The following is a 19031-nucleotide window of genomic DNA, read 5'->3' as shown; positions in this document are numbered from 1 at the left end:
CACATAATGGCATGCTGTACCCTTACTGACTCATGGTAGGTGCCCAGGGCAGTAATGTTAATACATTTCCAACTTCGTTAAAGAGAGTGAAGATTAACATACATGTTGTTCCTGTGACCATGAAGTCAGAATATGATTATTATAGTATTCTACTGGCAAATATTCAATTTCAGCCTGCTTTTCGTAACCATGGTACATATGAGTACAGATATGCAACTGTACTCATCAGGAGTACTGTGTTCTGAAGCATACCTAAGCCTGGAAGACTAGAACCAGAGGCCCTGGCTTACCCTTAGGAGTCAGGCTTTGATAGTAAGTTGTCTGGCATCCTCATCTGAGAGAAGGGAACTGAAAGACAAATGGTAAAGTCAGCATAGAACATTGATATGTAGGGCTGGAGAGAAGGCCCAGCTTTGAAGACACTCTACCGCTCTTGAAGAGGACCAGAATTTGGTTTCCAGGTCCACTTCAGATGGTTCAATATAGCCTAGAACTCCAGCTGCAGGGGATCTGAAACCTCTGGTCTGTGTAGGCAGCTGCACTTACATGCACATACCCACACACAGAAACAGACACTCCCATACATACACATAATGTCAGTAAAATGAAAGTTAAAAAAGAAACACTGAATTCTGAGAAGTATTATTTTACTGTTACTTTTTCTTTATTTTTAATGCATTTGAAGATAATTTCTAGCCATTACTGATGCTTACATAGACTGATTATAAAATCAGACATTGCCTTAATAAGCTAGCAAACATGTATACAGATTACTCGTAAACGTGCATGAGATGTTAAAGGAAGAAACTGAGTCATGTATGTATGTATATATATTTCTTATTTTTCTAGTGAAAGCCAAGAGTCAAAGAACCTAAGAGGGAGAAAGTGGAAATTCAAATAAATCCCCATTATTTTATGAATTTCTACTGTCATTTACAAATTATAAATTAAAGATGAAATTCCAATTTATGGCTCATCTTAGAGCTTGTGTTTCCTTGAGGTACAGCGGCTACTGTCAGTTAACTCTATTTCCTATTATAAAAATATGTGAATATCAGTAATCCATGCAAATAAGGACTGGGCTCTACAATTGGGCTGAATGGATTAACTTTTTTTTTTCTTTCAACATTTTACAATGAGCTTTTGCTGTCCTGGAACTTGCTATATGGACCAGGCTGGCCTCAAAGGCACAGAGCTCTACCTGCCTCTGCTCCCCCAGTGCTGAGATTGAAGGTGTGTGTCACCACACTCACTCAGTCTGAAATAACTTATTTAAATCTCCCTGTTAAGTCCTGTGCAGTGATGCCTAGCTGAAATCCCAGAAATTGGGAGAGTACAGAAAGCACAAGTTCCAGGCCAGGTGGGCTACATAGTGTGACCATTTCTTTAAAAAAGGAACAAATGATAAGTGACTAAAACAATGAATAAATATGTAGGCATACCTGGTGTCAAGCAACAGCTACTTTCTCTTTCTACCTGAGGCAAAAGACAGACAGACAGACAGAAAGGAAGGAAGGAAGAAAGAGGGAAGAGGGAAAGAAAGAGGAAGAAGAAGTGTTCCTTATTTTATGTTCATCATCCATCATTCAGTGTTTAGTGGAGTCACACATTATTTTTAATCTCCATGTTAATTTCCTGATATAGATATTACTCCATTTTATATCCTAACTCAACTGTACAACACAGATTCTGATGCTGTTCATTTCCTCTATTGAGAAAATAGATACTGCATACTGTACTTAAATTTTTATTATATATCTCTAAGAGAAACAGAGTAAGAACACTAAAAAGAAAAGAAAACAAACAAACAAAAAAGACAGAAGAGAAAAATTGCCTCTGAATCATGGCATGTTGGTAATACCGCCAACACGGGAAAAAGTCAATATCCAAACTGAAACAAAGCCTTGTGTTGTGAAGCAGGTTAGTAGCAGGACTTTGGAAGAAAGCATGTGAGCTCACTTCGTAGTAAAACAGGTCCTGCAAGACTAGGTAACTCAGGAAGCCAAATGGTAATTATTCACAGAAGAAAGCCGGTAGTGTACTGTTACAATACTACTGTAGCAAGTCAGAAGGTCACAAGGCTTGCAGGGTAGCTGAGACAACCCGAAACTGCGGGGGCCCCCTTTACAAAGAAAGAATAAAATGGGAGAGAATGAAGCTGGTTTACCTAACATGTCTTTGCAAGGTAAGTGCCAAGAGCCTTTGAAACGTTCTCAATCAGAAACATCAGCAGTGTTGTTAACTCTGTGTGTGCGTGTGCCTGCACGCGTGTGTGCTTCTGTCCGTGTGTCACCATTGAGTTTTGAGGTATTTCTGAGGAGCGGGTAGAGACTGGGGATTGTTGCTAAGTGGAAGGTGGATGTTGTGGCTGCTGTGCTCGCTCCTTTAACAGAGGAGCAGAAGCATAGTGGGAAGTAGACAAAACCGTATAATCCGTGTGAAACTGGAGACTCGGTGCCTCTGCGCTGCAGTGGGTTTTCGGGGTGCTTTCCCCAGCACTGGCAGGATATTTATTTTTGTGTGTACACGTGGATGTTTTGTTTGTAATCAAGCACAGTCATCGCTATCACTTAGGTTTACAAGTTAAGTGTTCTTGTAATCAAAGTAACTCCAGTCTTAAATGAAGAAAACCCCTCTCAGAGGGCCGGCTTATCAGCTGGAGGGGTGGTTTATTTTACATGTCTTACTTAATCAGATACCTTTGCCCTTTGAAGGGCTGGCTCTATTGACTTTGGCTAGACTAGGCAACCAAGCTTAATTTCTTGGAAACAAAAAACAGGGTGGCTCACACATTTCCTTGTTTTTACTTTTTTTTTTATTATATTTTTTGTGAAATTCTTTTCTCAGAAAACAAACTAATAAAAATTCTCCTAGTATTTTTTGCAATGTATTTTTCTATTATTCTACTCTGGAAAATTACCAGCTTTATAAAATAAAATTTTGATCAGAACATAATTTTTAAAATGTATTTGATAATTGCTTTTTGTTTAGATTATTCTTATGAAATTATAAAAAAACTGTCAGCAAAAAATTTGTAAAATAATAAAATTTTCATTCAGATAAACTAATCAAAATAGCTGCACATGGCTTTAATCTCAGCACTCAGGAGGCAGAGGCAGGTGGATCTCTGTGTGTTTGAGGCCAGCCTTATCTACAAAGCAAGTTCCAGAACAGCCAGGGCTGTTACACAGAGAAACCCTGTCTCAAAAATAAAATAAAATAAGCATACATCTGTGAAATATAACACAGTTGAGAACAAAAAGCAGATGATTTATACCTGCTTGATAATTAAAGTACATCATTCAAGTTATAGATAAATTACTGAATTTCTCTTTGGTTCCATTAATCCTCACTATACTTGCTTAAGAATTATAGAATCTTATTTTTATATCTTTGTATCTTTTCTAGACTACCTTTTGGAATACTGTGTAAAATGCTATTACTAAAAAACGCTCTTAATGATAATTAATAAAAACATTATGTGATGAATCTAATTTAGATTTAAAGGCTCATTTACCAAAAAGTCTCATTTACAATGATTATGAGAATAATTTATTTGTATTAATTTTATTAACCAGAGCTATAATATATATCATATATATGAGATAATATATATGCATATAACATCATATTATACACACACACATATATATATATATCTTAACTCTAAGTAGTAGTATTCATTGGAAAAGTATGAGAGAGACTCCTGGATTATAAGGGCATTTCATAAATTGATTCTCTGTAAAATATATATGGCTGCTGGCATCTGATAGCCTCTTGTAGGCTATGCTGGTGCAATTAACAGGTTGAACATAAATGTAGGAGGAAACAGACCTCTCCCACACCTTCACCATCTCTGTGTATGGGGATAGTAGTCAATGTGTTTGAGTCTGAGCACGTGAATATAGATTGATTGCTGTTCCTTTTTTCTCATATTTCCATGTTACATTTCTGACAGAGTATGCTTTCCCATTCTCCATATATATATACACACACATATGTATGTATGTATATATACATTTTCCATATATATCCTGTTATATATATATATGTATGTATACGCAATATATATCCTGTTATATGTGTACAAAATATACCACTTTTAGAATTTATAATCCGAATACATCAGGAATACATGTACAGATTTGACCTAAAAGGAGGAATTCATTGAGTCAGCTTACTGCTGTGGTTCATGCTGGAGAACAATGCTCTTAGCCCTGTAGGCCCATAGAAGTTGGAGAGCCCTGTGGATCTGGTTAACATGGGTCGTTTTTTCCTTTAGGTGGGCCTCAGAGACTTTTTAGTATCATGTACCCTGTCCTCTTCTAATCTTATCTCAGTTCAATTGTAACCTTGGCAGGTCTACAGAGAGTTCAGACCTGGCTTTTTGGAGTGTTGACATACTGTCATTTCAGTCTGGTTCACATGGAAACAGATACCTTTGAGAGCTATTGGGGAGCAAAGGAACTTCAATGTTTTATACTACTTCTAAATTATTTACAATATAAAGAAATCAATGTAGGGATAATTTCTAGTTTTATTTATGTGTATAAAGATATTTTGCTCAGTTTGCTTACTACCTATAGAATCAAATACAACCTAGAGTCTTCATCTACATAATACCCTAATGTTATATTGTCAATGCCCTACCCAGTCCTATATCTGAAACTGAATTTCAAAATGATGAAAATAAATGGAATAAAAGTATTTTCAAAGATTAATTTTGTCTTTTACTTAACAGCATGTATTTTTAAAAAATTATTCTGAGCTGGTCATGGTGACTCACCAATGTAATCCTAGCCCTTGTAAGGCTGAGGTAGGAGATGTGCCAAGAGTTTACACTAGCCTGGGCTACACAGTGAGTCCCAGGATAACCTAAGTTATAGTGTGAAACCATGTTTCAAAAGAAAGAAAGAAAAATTAAAACTCCCCAGTTACTTGAAAATGGGCACTTTTCATTTGAAATACTATGTTCAGGTATTGTTCTTCATACATAAAATCCAAAGCTGAATGACAAGTATTTGTCTTTGAGGATCTTATATGATTATTACTGGAGTCCTTATATGTACCTTTAAGCAATAATTTTCTGAAGACTATGTAGACTATTTGATATGCTGGACCATCTCTAGGCAGAAATGGAGGGTGCTAGAGTATAAATATATGGCTAAAATGTGTTGGTTGGAATGTATCTTTGACAGAAGGCTGCCCGAGTGGGGAGTGCTATGAGTGTTCTACTATCTTAAGTAGGTTAATGCCACTGTAGGAAAGGCTGTTGATGTCCTGTTACCCTTCTACCTTCTGCCATGTGAAGATGCAGCAAGAACTTCATGCCAAATGCATACAGTCGATCATGGACTTCCTATTCTTCAGAACTGTGAATAGTAAAGTAGTGCTAATTATAAATTCCCAGTCTATTTCATTACATTAGAGCAGCATAAAATAGCCTTTGGTCAAGTGCTAGCCATAGATATATCAGATTCTTCATTTCGCTGGTATTTCATGTATGTATATATATACATATATATATGTATATATGTGTACATATGTGTGTGTATATGCATACATACACATATATTGCAGTAATTATTTATATAATATAGTACTTTATATATAATATATATAGTATATACATGAAATAACACAAATATAGTATATCTATCATATGTATAAAATGTATAAATCACACACACACACATACACATATATGGCACAGGCAAGTACCTGGTTGTACATGTTCTTGTTACTGAAGCCCAGGCACTATTGATCTTTCATATTTCAACAGCATGGGAAATTGGGCTTTTATAGTTAAGTTAATCCAATTCTATCTTGAGTTTAATATGAAAGGATTTTAATTATCTTTCCAAACACAAAAAGCAATTTCTTTGAGTCTCCATGTCAGAGTGGCCAGACAGAGAATTTAAGATACGAATTTTATGATAGAAGTTCATAATATTCCCAGGATTTAAGTATGAATTATGTAGGTTAAGACAGAATGACAACTATGAATAGCATACATGATAGTGGGTCATAAAGACCAAGGATGTGCCTGTTATTTGCTGAGGAATGGAAGAACCATTTTTTTGTATTTTGTGTGTAACTCTGTTGATCTGCCTGTTGGTCTGGAGCATGAGTGGAAGCCATTGGTCAAGTGACTGGGTGAAGTGCAGCTCCTTTACCAACTACCTAAAAGGTGCTGTAGTCCAGGATTCCCCACACCTCTTTTCTTCCATGAATGGCTTGCATTTTCTGCTTCTCTATGTATCCTATTAACAAACAAGAAAGAATCAAGAAAAACTTTGAAGAAGACAAAGACTGTGTGATCACCCGGTTTATGGAGCTTGCCTGATCACTCCTACCTCAGAATCAGCCCCTGTGAACTTTCCTAAGCTGTTTCTCAGGTTTTATCCTTAGTTACACATTTCCAAGTCTCCCTGTAAAGGGCATGGCATAATAACTCACCATGGAGATTACTGGGTAAAACATATTGCTGAGTTCTGAGCTCTCACCAGGGTGAGAGAGGTCTTGATTGGAGAGTCTCCTCTGTTCCTCTACACATACTGAGTCAGTTACTTGCCTCACAGCAGTATGGGTTCTCTGGGAGCTTGGAATAGCAGCTCTCCTTCCTGCCTTGGTTCCTCTTTGTTCTCTAGTTCTAGGAAACAATTATGTAAGTCTATAAAAAGATAGGGCTCAGCAGGGAAGAAAGACAAAACAAAACACTGTTCTGAGTCCAGAGGAGTTGGCTGAGCCCTGTGAAAGACAGTGCAGCTCTGGAGAGCAGACCATGAGAAGAGTCAGGCCAGAGGAGAGCTTGGAAGACATGGAGTCCAGTAGACACATTGTGTGGAGTAGAAAACAGAAATCCTATGAAATTGCGAAAATGTGTCCTTGTTTTCACAGAAGCATTTGTCAGAATTTCAGTCTCCACTGTAACCACCCAGAGCCTGTAATTTTATTCAAGACTTGGGGGCATTATTTTCTAGAAGCATTTACTTTCCAAATCCATAATGAAAGCCAGTCTTCCAAGTGCTTTCAACAGTGACATATTTTAGGTTTTGTATTTATGACCTGGAAAACAATGTCTTGGACTCAGGCTATGATGGGACTGGAACTCCCAATCTTGGCTTTCTGCTTGACTACACGGTAAGCACAGTCACTTTTAAGACATTTAGTTAAACCTTTCAACCAGAAGTCATCTGAAACCCATGGAGTGCTTCTCATGGCATGCTTTAAGAAACAATGCTGTTTCTTTCTGGCTAGTAGAAGAATAACAAAGGAGTCTAGGAAGAACATAGGTGCCTTGGTGTCTGTGGCTGGGAGGTGCAGCCTGAGGGTAGCAGAACCGCATTCTCCAAGCTGCTGAACTGGTTTGGTGTGCATACTTACTGTGCATGGTGGGAAGGGATCTCAGCATTCACCACTGCAAACCATGCCTGTGAGTACCTAGAACGGTTTCTGAAGCCCCAAGAAGACTTTCCAGTTGGCTCCTAGTCCTTGTAGAATTTTAACAACAGTCTAAATTATGACAGGTGCAAGGAACTCTCCTTTAACCTATCCTTGTTACGTGACAGAGGCTCCTGCTGCTCTTAAGGCTAGATTAAGATAGGTGGACACCTGTCTTAGTAGATAGATAATAGAGACTTGAACATTGAAAAGCAGAGATACTTAGGGGTTGGGATGTTTTACTGATTTAGCAGAGCTCTTTAGAGTTGAAACTTTCTGCAGCTTTCTAGAAGTTCTCATAACTTGAGAACACTATTGCACATGTTTGGAGACAGTGATACAACTGAAAATGCCAAGTGCTAAAACCCCATATGTATCCTAGTTAAATAAGCCTGCCCCTAGGCAAGAACATGTGAGAAAATGGCTTCAGGATGTTCTCAGCAACAAGGCACAGAATCCTGGGGAAAGGAAATGAGATTAGGGGATGACATTTGAAGTATAATACAAGAAATAATGAAATCAACGCAGCTGAGCTGAGGAGCTGTCTTCTGATTCCTTGGTCTTTCTAAGTGGAAATAGAATCTGGACCTTATTTGAAATAGATTGACAAGCAATATGTTAACTGGAACATGAAGTAAAGTTGGTTAATAGCATGATACTTAGTTAAATCCTGGTGCTAAGGGAGAAGCAATTTTTCAAATGCTTTAGGGTACAGTGTTCCTGGACTTTTAGCTTGTAAGAAAGACACAGCTTTGACTAAAATGATATTTTATGGCCCTGAGAGTGTTTTAAAAAGAAACATTTTCTTTTGGTTAAAATTACTACAAATTCTCGAAGAAAAGGTGCTGTATACATACACTATGCTGTGATCATTTAACCATTATTATCAATAATAATGCAATTAAATTTTTTCATGTATTTAAAAGGGGTTCCCTGTCTTTGAATCTGCTTCCATTCCCTTTCAGGATTGGAACAAAGGATGCGGTATTAATCTGATGATTATATGTGTATAAATACCATATAATTATTACATTCTGTTCTATTCTCTGGATTTTGGAAAGAGTTTAAACACATTTAAATAATTGAGTGGGACTGTGAGCCAACCTTCGTTTTTTTTAATCACAGTTAATTTTGGAAGGATTATTAACTAAGCATGTTGTTGGCTTATTATTAGAAAGTATTACACCTGGTTTACAAGTGAAGGGAAAATGGGTAGCTGACAAGTTTGCAAAGAAAATGTCATTAGGATGAAAACGGAACAGGGTACTGGGCTTTACTTGAACCCCTGAGCTTCTAATCTCTCTTCAGGAAAAGGATGTGTAAACAGTTTTATTTGACAGGCCCATTTACTTGCTCTGCTGATAGATATATTTAATCTTCCTCACAGCTAAGTGCTTTAGAAGTTGCTTTCATAAATGCTTTAGTAATTTTTATTGAAAAGCAGGATATCCATCCCCTCTAAAGCTCTGATCAGTGAAGTTCAGGCTCTACTATGACCCTGTGCAAATGAGTGTAATTTAAAGAAAATACATAAAATCTTATCTGCTCAAACATTCCAAAAGAAAAATGTAATCAACAGTGAATGCAATGCAATAGGCATACAGATGTGAGTGTCCCCCTTGAAAACAATACAGTCACCTTTGCTGTGGGACTTGGAATCTGAGAAATGATTATGCTCTCAAGGTCCAGCTATGTGATTTCTTTGTTTTCTCAAAAAAAAAAAAGAAAGAAAGAAAGAAGGAAAGAAAGAAAAGAAAAAGACTTCATTTGAAAATAGAGCATGAGATACTGAAAAGCCTTAGGGACCACTGTATTGTATTTTCCTCTTGTTTATGAATCAGTAATGCAACCACAGACAAGTCCCACTAAGTACTGATGAGTCTTGAAAAATCCTCCTTCACAACCACATTTCTTGGTGACAGGCAAAGAGGAATGCACTTTGCCATCGAGGTGAAATCTGCCTCCTCTCTGATGATTCTTGGTATTTCATCCCATAGACAGTTATCTAAGAAGCTGTAGCTCAGTATAGTATTTCGATATTGGAAATAGTGTTTTTAATTGGCTCTAGAATCTTAACACTGCAATTAATTGCCAAAGAGAAAAAAAAAATAAAAAACGGAGGGGTTTGACTGAAAGCCCCCTGAAAAGGAAGATAAAAATATATCTCTGTTTTGTTCTCTCTTTTCCACTTTTTGCAAACAAAGAAGCTGTAAAACAATACCAGCTTATTTTGTCACAGACTACAAGTAAGAAAGCATATCTATGCACTGGGGTTGTGGACTGGTGGGAGAGTACTTGCCTGACAACTGACACATGCTGTTACCACAACAGGACTTAAATGTGTATATGAAATACATGTTCGGACATTCCAGACAACTACTGCGTAACTCACAGGTTTCCACTCAAGCTCCCAAGCAACAACATAAAATTGGTTTTAATATACATAGGTTGAGATGCCATGAAATGATTCCAGAGATCCACAGATTTCTTGGTCGGACAATAAACAGCAGTATAAGGGCCTGACTTTAAAAAAAAGCATTTGTTAGACAGTACTGAGTATTTAAAATAATGATAGAGAAACAGCAAAAGTACTATGTAATTCATTTCAGAATCTTGAACTACAAAGTTCCTAAACACAATGAATATTCCTCACACATACTTGTTAGAAAAACAATACAGATAATTTTCAAATATGTTGTAAACATGGAAAGAAGAAGGAAGTAAAACAAATCAAAATGATAAATGGAAAATATAGACTTGATTTGGAAATGTGACTCAGTATTTGACTATTTACCTAGAATGAATTAAAATTTGATTTTAGGCACTGAAGAACTAAATGAAAAACAATTTGAAGATCTAAGCATTTGAATGTCTTAACTCTTCATTTGAAAATATAAGATATTAAAAGCATACATAGCTTGAGTGGTGTCTTTCTCCTGGAGTTCTGATCCGGTTGTAAGTTGTGTGCAGATGTGTTGGGGAGGGTGGGTAGAGAACATCAATACAGAAGAGAATATTGGCATTGACTTGCAGACAATTGGCCTATGACCTTCAGATGGAGTGAGGTAATGTTGCTGCCTCAAAGTATTTATTTTCCATATGAAAATAGAAAATTGGGATAAAACAAGAAAAATTAACAAGAATAGTACTGTTTTTCCTCCCCAAGAATTATATTTTTATTCTGTTAAGATTTCTATTTTACCTATACAGATTTCTTTGGGAAAACATTTTTTTTTTTTACAGATCAGAAAATCTTATTTTACATAATACAAAAACAAAAATATTGTTTGTATATGTAAAATTCAGTAACTAATAAATTACATCTATCCAAGTACTCTGATGTAATTTAGTGACAATCTATAGTAATACTGAGATGTAGGTCACAGAATGTTTTAGGAAAAAAGTATTCTTTATATGAAATATGCATTGGCATAAGAGTATAATTACATAAAAAGTTGAAAGAACTAGTTTGTATGCCCCTTAGGACAGAAATTAAATGTACAAAGCTTATTTGAGTCTCCCAACTGTCTAAGTCTTCTCTTGTCTTCAAACAAAACAGCATGCTGGCAGATTCCATGCTGAGACCTGTAGGTACTGGTTGCCTTCAGAAACTTCTGCCTTCTTACTGCCGTTCAGTTACTGGGTGGTGTGTCAGGGATTCAGTGACGAAGCACCCGAGACCAAGCTGCCAGGCTCTGTCTCACTGTGTGATATTTTTTCTCTTAATGTTTCACCATGGGCCGTTTTCTTTTCATGTAAATTTGTTTACTGTATGTTTTTCTACATTAACCTTTTGTCCTGTGATGAAAGACCATATCTGGCATGCTTGCTGTAGTACTTCTCTTGCCCAGAACCATCGCCAGTACTCTGTGTTTTTAACAAGAATACATCCAATATTCTTAGAGAAAGCACACATAAAATTCATAGTGTTAGTCCTATGATTTACATTTATTCAAACATGAAAATTAGTTGAGCATAAAGTAGCAGCACTTATCATGATCAATAAAAATGTAAGTCTTAACTAAAATGCCATTGAGAAATAAACACTGTCTTAAAATTGAAAGAGCCTTCTTAAGAAGACAAGTACATGGCATGGTGTGTTTTTATCCCAAGGAATTTGAAGTAGTCACTTGTAATTCAAATTTGGATAATCTATTCCTCCCCATTACTGTGGCTCTCCTCTACAGTGGTACTGACCGGGGTTACTGGGATGAGCAGTCACTATAAGTGGGAGAAACAAAAGAAATGAATGACTGAGAGGAATAAAATGGCCTCTAGACAAACTGATAGAGAATCAAATGCTGGGGGTCTTCAAATGCACAAACAGGAGGCTGAGCTGCTGGTGTTGCTGATTGGTTATACAGCTAATAGAAGATCTACAAGAGTTGTGCAGGAAAAAAAAAGAGTTGTGCAGGGTAGATATGATTATTTGGAGGAGACAAATGTGATACCTTTATCTTTGAATACAGTACATTTCAGATAACTGTGCATCGAAGCACTATTACATTGATTATTATGATCTATTGTACATGATTTTATAGCCATGAGGAAACTGGTCCTGACTTTTGACAAATCATTAGTTTTCTGGAAAATGTATTTATATAATTATTTATTTTGTGTAGATCAACCACATGTTCCTTATTGGGTGACTATGAAGATGAGGAGTAATTTGCAGTACTTAGGACATAACTTAACCATATTCCTCTGTCATCATAGTCAGCTCACCGTCATTATTTTAATTTTCAAATTTGTCTTCAGCATCTCATAGTAATGAACAGCTGAATCTATGTCATAATCATGAAATCTAAATAAAACTATATTTGAAAGACAGCTGAAGTCAGTTGAAGTTTTGCTTGTATTGAATGCAGAAAGAAGAAATAGTGTAAACTTGAAGGTTTCTGGTTTTGACAAAAATGAAGAGTGTATTATTATTATTATTATTATTATTATTATTATTATTGGTTTTTGAGACAGGGTTTCTCTGTGTAGTTTTGGTTCCTGTTCTGGATCTCACTCTGTAGACCAGGCTGGCCTCAAACTCATAGAAATCTGCCTGGCTCTTCCTCCCAAATGCTAGGATTAAAGGCATGCACCAATGCTGCCTGGCGAGAATAGTATTTTTAACTGACTTAGACAATGGAGGATGAGAATGCAGTTTAGAAAAGAGAAACATAAAGAGACCACTTCCAATAAGAGTATTTAATTTATAAGGTGTGTCCTGGTGCAAAAACTAGGATTTAGATTGTGATAATGAGGCAAGACCTAGGATGAAGTTCAAGCAGTAGACATTTTTAAGGTGTAGTGGTAGATGGTACTACTGACAGGAGTGACGAGAAGATGGCAGATGTCCAATGTTTGAGCAGAAATGAGAAGATTTCAGATGAGGTTGGAGGTGAGAGAGAAGATTCATGTGTCAGAGTTCTCTGGGAAGCATAGTAGAGGTTTGCATATTAAGAGATGAAAAGGTAGATGGCAGAAGTCTGATTTGTTGGGGCTTAGTGGTTCAAGCCTAGAATTAATGCATTAGAAAGACTATAATCTGAAATTCCCCAGCACTGCTCCAGAATGAGACCCATCTGCAGAGGCAAACTGTAAGGCACTTAGAGTCATAAAATAGATCCCTGGGAACTAACTACAGTCAGAGAACGGGAACAAAGAAGGCTGTTATATCAACAAGAGTTTTAGGAGGCAGATATGTCATGAGAAAACTGAATTTCAGGATGACCAGAATCAAAGAGGGCATGCTTTGGAAAGCTCCATCCATGCTCTGGAATGTGCCTTCCTTTCTCTCTGAATGCCTCTTTCTCCTGAACCTAACGCTTAAATATCTTTAATTAATCATCTTTAGTAAAACTTAAATTCTGGTTAAAGAATAAATGGTAGAGGTATCTTAGAGGTAGAAGAGGACATTAATTGTACAGTAGCATCCCATTGCATTTATTTTAATTTTTGTTATGGGAGATAAAATCTAGTGATGGAGATAGTACCACCAGTGAGCCACATAGCCCTATCACAACAGTAACTATAAGGAAGGAGGTGGGTGGAATGCCAGATTTACTAAATTACAGAGAAGAATGGGAGGGAGAGTGCCTGCCAAAAGGCTTGTATCTTGTATCCTTGTAGTGAATCAATTCATGCAGCCCAAGAGTCTTGGTGGGTCTCCATATGGGGTGTTGACTCCAAGGTGGATTATGAAGAGCATAGGCCAGCAGCAACTGCAGTGAAGGGCTTGAGGTAGTCACTGGATGTGGGAAAGTAATGAGAACAAAATTTACACCCTGTTTTATAGAGATGTACGTGTGTGTGTGTGTGTGTGTGTGTGTGTGTGTGTGTATGTGCAGATACACACACACACACACACACACACACACACACATATATATATATATGAGATATATTTTTTTCTGTTGGTTTTTCTGTATGTTCACTTACATATTACTATTCTGGGACTTAACTAGAAGAGAAAATACATTCATACAAATCCATCTGTCTTTGGGAAAACATTGGATTCTCTATACTTAACTGGTAATAAATTTTTACAATGTTTTTCCATTTGTGTAACATTACAATAGTAACCATATGTACTATCCACTATATACTATCCAGAAAGGGGTTGACAATCCTATGAAATTTGGAATGATGAGGGCCACTTCCATTCAATTCTACCTAAAGGAAGAAAAATAAGGTTGAATTGGTATTTATCCATTCACAGATTTGTGTCATTCCATTAGTTCATCATCACTAATGAAAAAAACCTATCACAATGAACATAACTAAGCTGCACAGGAGGTGCTGGTGCTGGCGATAGGACCTGGTAATTAGGATATGTAGACCTAGAGAGGTATTTGCAGAGCCCAACCACGAAGACTTAATCAAGTTGCTTTATATGCTTTCACATCTGTACAGTGACTGGCAGGTAGACCAAGCTGTTCATTTGGAGGAGGAGCACATGATTTTCATTCCTTTCAGACATGACTGAGAACCCATGGCATGAAGGTAGATGAGATTCTGTACATCTTTGATGAAAAGAAATGGAAGATAAAGGGAGATCTTTCTCATCATGTGTGAGCCCTGTTTGGGATAGCTCAGCTTTTAGGAAACAGTTTCAGTGCTGCTTGTCCTGGATGCTCCAGTCTGACAGGCATTTCAATAACCACCAATAGGAACATCTGCCATGTTTGGCCAGGTGGCCCTGTGAATGTGCACACTGAAACTTCCTTAGACTTCATGAGAACTGGCAGATGAAGTACTCTTGTTGTCATGCCTTTTAGTGAGGACATGAATGGCAAGAGAGTGGGTTATGCCCTGCCCAGAATGGAGGAGGATATTGATGGTGATCTCTGTGGGCATAGCACCTTACTGACTTGGCCTGGCCCAGATTCTGGTGGCTTAGTATTCATGGGTCATGTTTGGGAGCTTCCTTGCTAAGTACTTGTTTCTGCACACAAGGAAGAGCAACTGGGCAGCCTTTTACCTCAATTCTAACACCTTATTCCAAACTAGTGACCTGGACTCCAAGTCCCATGCGGATGGGAAGGTGCATACAGTGTGAAGCGGCATCTCTCTAAGAGAGCAGATGGGTTGAGAAAGCAGATGGTGCCAAAGAAGGCAGGTAGTGTGGTTCTAGGCTCCAGGGAGGACCAGGAGACTCAGTGGTTCTGAGGTTCTTGGTTCTAAGGAGTCCTGTCAACAGGAAAGCCTACCTGGAGATGACAGTGACAGCAGCAGCAATGATGTCCAAGATGTTTATGTGGCTTGAGTTCTACCTCCTGAAGCCTGCTTGAACACTGAGGTATTTACTTTAGCCTGGGAATTGAACTCACTGTGCAGCTCAGGCAGCCTCTGCAGTAGTGATTCTCCTGCTTCAGCTTCCAGGATAATTGAGATCACAGGTGTGTACCACCAGGCCTGTCAAAGTAACATATTTTAACCACATTTATCCTCTGAACTGGTATGTTCTCTGTAATATCTGCTTTGTGATACCTTAGAGTAAACTGCATGACTTATTAGTTTTCACTCTTAATAGCCACCTTCTAGAAAACCTACTGTGATCATGAAGTCATACCTAGTTACAGAACCTGATGTGTAGGAGTCAAGGAAGCTTGAGAACTTTCATGACAGAATCTTCTTTGGCTTCTACCATGCTGCCATTATACCCTGGTGGTAGTGACTCTATACTACATTGTATTGGCTGCAGGTTTCTCCTACAATGACAAAAACAAATGGGGAGACCTCAGAAGCTCCCAGTTTCCAAAGCTTGCCATTGTTTATGTAGGTTTCATTCTTGGCATTCCAAGAGTGAAATGAGGTAATTTCTCATGCTCCTCTACCTCTTTTCTGCAAGTAATATATTCTTGTTTTCTCTGGAAACTACCCATGTTCTTCCCTCTTCTTTTTGAGGATGAAGTTTTTGCTTACTTAGTGGAACAAAGTGATAAGTTCTAGACTTCTACATAGGCAGAATTTGTATATTTTAAGGAAATTTTAAAGACAAGCAGAAATTAAATTTCAATATGTAATCTAAAAAATAAAAATAGAAGAAAATTAAAAAACAAAATTTTAATTAAACATCACTAATGGAAAGAGCTATAATTCAATTAAGATGTATTTTTGTTTGCCTCTTGATCACCATAGTTTCCTGGTGTACCATTAAATGACCTGGCAAAGAAGGAAAACAGAACACTCTAAAAAAGTTTTAGGAGTTTTTCACATTTATCCACATGTAAAAATTAGCAACTACTAAATCTTATTACTTGAAAAAATGAGATTTTTGAATAGTCTGTTTTATAGGTGATAGACTTGTTTTCCCAGGGAGCCTTAAAGCAATCACTGTCCAGAGAGCTTTCTGCCAGAGCGCATCCTGACTCCACTCGTCCTACCTCCATTCACTGCCTCATGATAATCTCATCCTGCCTACATTCCAGGCATTTTCATCAGAGGTGATAAAGCCCTGCAGAAGTAGTTTGAAGTGAATGGGTTCTGCTAAATTCAAGAATATTTTGACGGTTAACCTTCTCTTTGAATTTTAGGTGACCATACGCGATTATTAACAGTACAGATTTATCTCTACTAAATACACCTTAAAGAGGTTTTTAGACAATGGAAGCTTTGCTGATGTAAAGGGTATTTCCTTCCTGGTGTGTCTAACTTAACAAATTACATGTAAAGGACATAAACTTCTTTATATTATCCATAAACATAATAAAAAATGTTCCATCACATAACATTGACTCAGTCAATAATTCTAGGCTTCGCCTTAGGGTTTGAAGAGAAAATTATTCCTGCTACACATTTTAATTATGCTATAAACTTTGGGAAATAGCTATTGATCTTCAGCATCTGGTGTCAGAAAGTGTTTTCTTTCTTGTTCTAAGGCCAGGGAGATTTGTACATAGCTTCAAAATGAAGAATTCCAAAGGAATAAAAAAAATAGAGTGGGCACAATAAACACTTGGTTGTTGTATTTGAGCAACTAAAATGTTTGATGGCTTAAAGATAATGTCTGAACATCTTTCTGCAGACCAGACACACATGTGAGTTAAGAAATATGTTACTTTGAAAGGCCTGGTGGTACACTTGTGATCCCAATTATCCTGAAAGCTGAGGCAGGAAAATCACAGTTTAGGAGTAGTCTGAGCTACGAAGTGAGTTCAAGGCCAGGCTAAGAAACCTTGTGAGGCTTTGTCTCAAAACTAAATATTCAGCAACAACTGGGATATTGTTCAGTGGTACTTGCTTATCCAGAATGAACAAAACCCTGGGGCCAATCCTCAGTTACATCAAAAGTAAAATAAAATAAAACAAAAAGAAACACTTATCTTGTTTTAGGCATTCTCTAATGGTATTTTTGGTGATCTTTTCTATTTTAATAGAGAAATAAAAAGACCTAAGAAGAAAATAACATTTAAAGCACATTTATGAATTTCTAAGTCCTTTTTGGTTCTCTTCCTTCACTCCTGTTGGCAAATCCTTCCTCCTTATTCTCCTTCTTCCTCTGTTTCCTTTAGTCCAGGCTGGCATCTAACCTACAACCAAAGACCTGAGATTTGAAGTGTAACCAACCACGCCCAGCTCATGACTTAAACATTTCTTAAAACTGTATGAAATGCAGTAAACTTTCTGACTGTATTTTAGAAGTGAATATTCCCTATTTTTTCACCCTCAAATCATTACATTATTCCACTAAGATTAAGCAGACATTCACCTCCAATGATAATGATTATGAGTGACAATAAGCATAACTAGTCCTAGCTGAACTTTTATTAAAGATAAAGATTATGATAAACAGTTGTATATATGGCAAGATTTAACAGTCACATCCACTGTGTGAGAATGATCCTTTATTTCCCCTTCCCCAGAAGGCTGTTAGGCAATATTGGAATTAAATGGTAAAGTCAGGGCTCAAACCCACATCTGTCTTTCATATGTTCGTGTTCTTCATCATTAAGTATAGGATCCTTCAGCTGACATTTTCAGCTCAAGGAAACTCAAGTTTAGAACTTTTCATTAAAGTAGATTTACATATAAATTTAATGGTACCAAATGAATTTGCTATTGGGTCAGTTAATACTACATCCCTTTGACAGAATACCTGTAATAATCAATTTATACTGGTTTATTTCAGTTCAGAGGTGTCGGGGTCTCAGCCTATGGTTGATTAGTTGCATTGTATTTAGATCTGTGATAAAGGAGCTCATCTGGCGGGAATGAGTGTGGCAATGAGTTGTCACTGGTGACAACCAGGAAATAAAGAGACAACAAAGAGAAGCAAGTGTACATTTTTTTCAGGGTTGGCAGTTGAGACAGAACTTTTCTGTGTAGCTGAGGCTGACTTCAAACATGTGGTACTTCTGCTTCAACCTATGGGTGTTGGGATTGTGAGTACGCTGCATACCCAGCCTCCAAGGATGTCTTAGTCTGGGGGCTGTCATTCGCCATCTGCTGGAACTTTCCCACATATCACAGATACAATCTACATAAAGATAGTGTTCCATGGAGTTTTTACACAGTCCAATATATAAGCAAAAATTTTTATACTTAAATTTTTGTTTCAGTCTCCAACATCTACCTGTTAGCAAAGATTGTCTCCCAACCATATTATAGTATAGCTGGTAGGGGTGTGTGTGTGTGTGTGTGTGTGTGTGTGTGTGTGTGTGTGTGTGATTTTATAAAACAGTGGACCTTTGCCACTTTTGTGATTTTGAACAGTCATGGGACCTAGGCATTATATTAAAATGTCTACTTTTAAAAGAAGGATAGTCTACTATACATTGGATGCTGGTTCTCGGTACTTAGGTTTTAGTGTTGTATTTATTCACAGCATCCTGCTTGGGAAGAGGAATATTTAAGCACAGTAAGTGAGATCTGCTTCATCTTCTAATCAAATAAATGGGGAGAGTATTCAAAATAAGACTTCCCTTTTACAATAGTGGATTGGCATGACCAGAGCGTCTGGAGAACGTCACGTATCAACTTATCATACATTCCCAGTTCACATTAGACAGAGTGATGACTGCTTTTCTGAGCCGGCATAAGTCAGGCTTCCAGACTGCTGTTGCGGCAGACTTGTAAGGGCAGCTACAGTTCAG

General features: G+C 37.3%; 1 protein-coding gene across 1 annotated transcript in view; it reads left to right on the top strand.

Moving 5' to 3' along the window:
- Window positions 1–2060: 2060 nt before the first annotated feature.
- The window catches only part of Naaladl2 (N-acetylated alpha-linked acidic dipeptidase like 2), an 865055-nt gene continuing 848084 nt past the window's right edge, over window positions 2061–19031 (top strand). Inside the window, exon 1 of the mRNA XM_059265279.1 lies at window positions 2061–2185. Coding sequence (XP_059121262.1) covers window positions 2143–2185 — 43 coding nt within the window. The 5' untranslated portion in view covers window positions 2061–2142. The remainder of the gene's footprint in view (window positions 2186–19031) is intronic.

This window comes from Peromyscus eremicus, chromosome 6 (assembly GCF_949786415.1).
Source record: "Peromyscus eremicus chromosome 6, PerEre_H2_v1, whole genome shotgun sequence".
Taxonomy (NCBI): domain Eukaryota; kingdom Metazoa; phylum Chordata; class Mammalia; order Rodentia; family Cricetidae; genus Peromyscus; species Peromyscus eremicus.
This window is presented reverse-complemented; position numbering and strand designations above follow the sequence as displayed.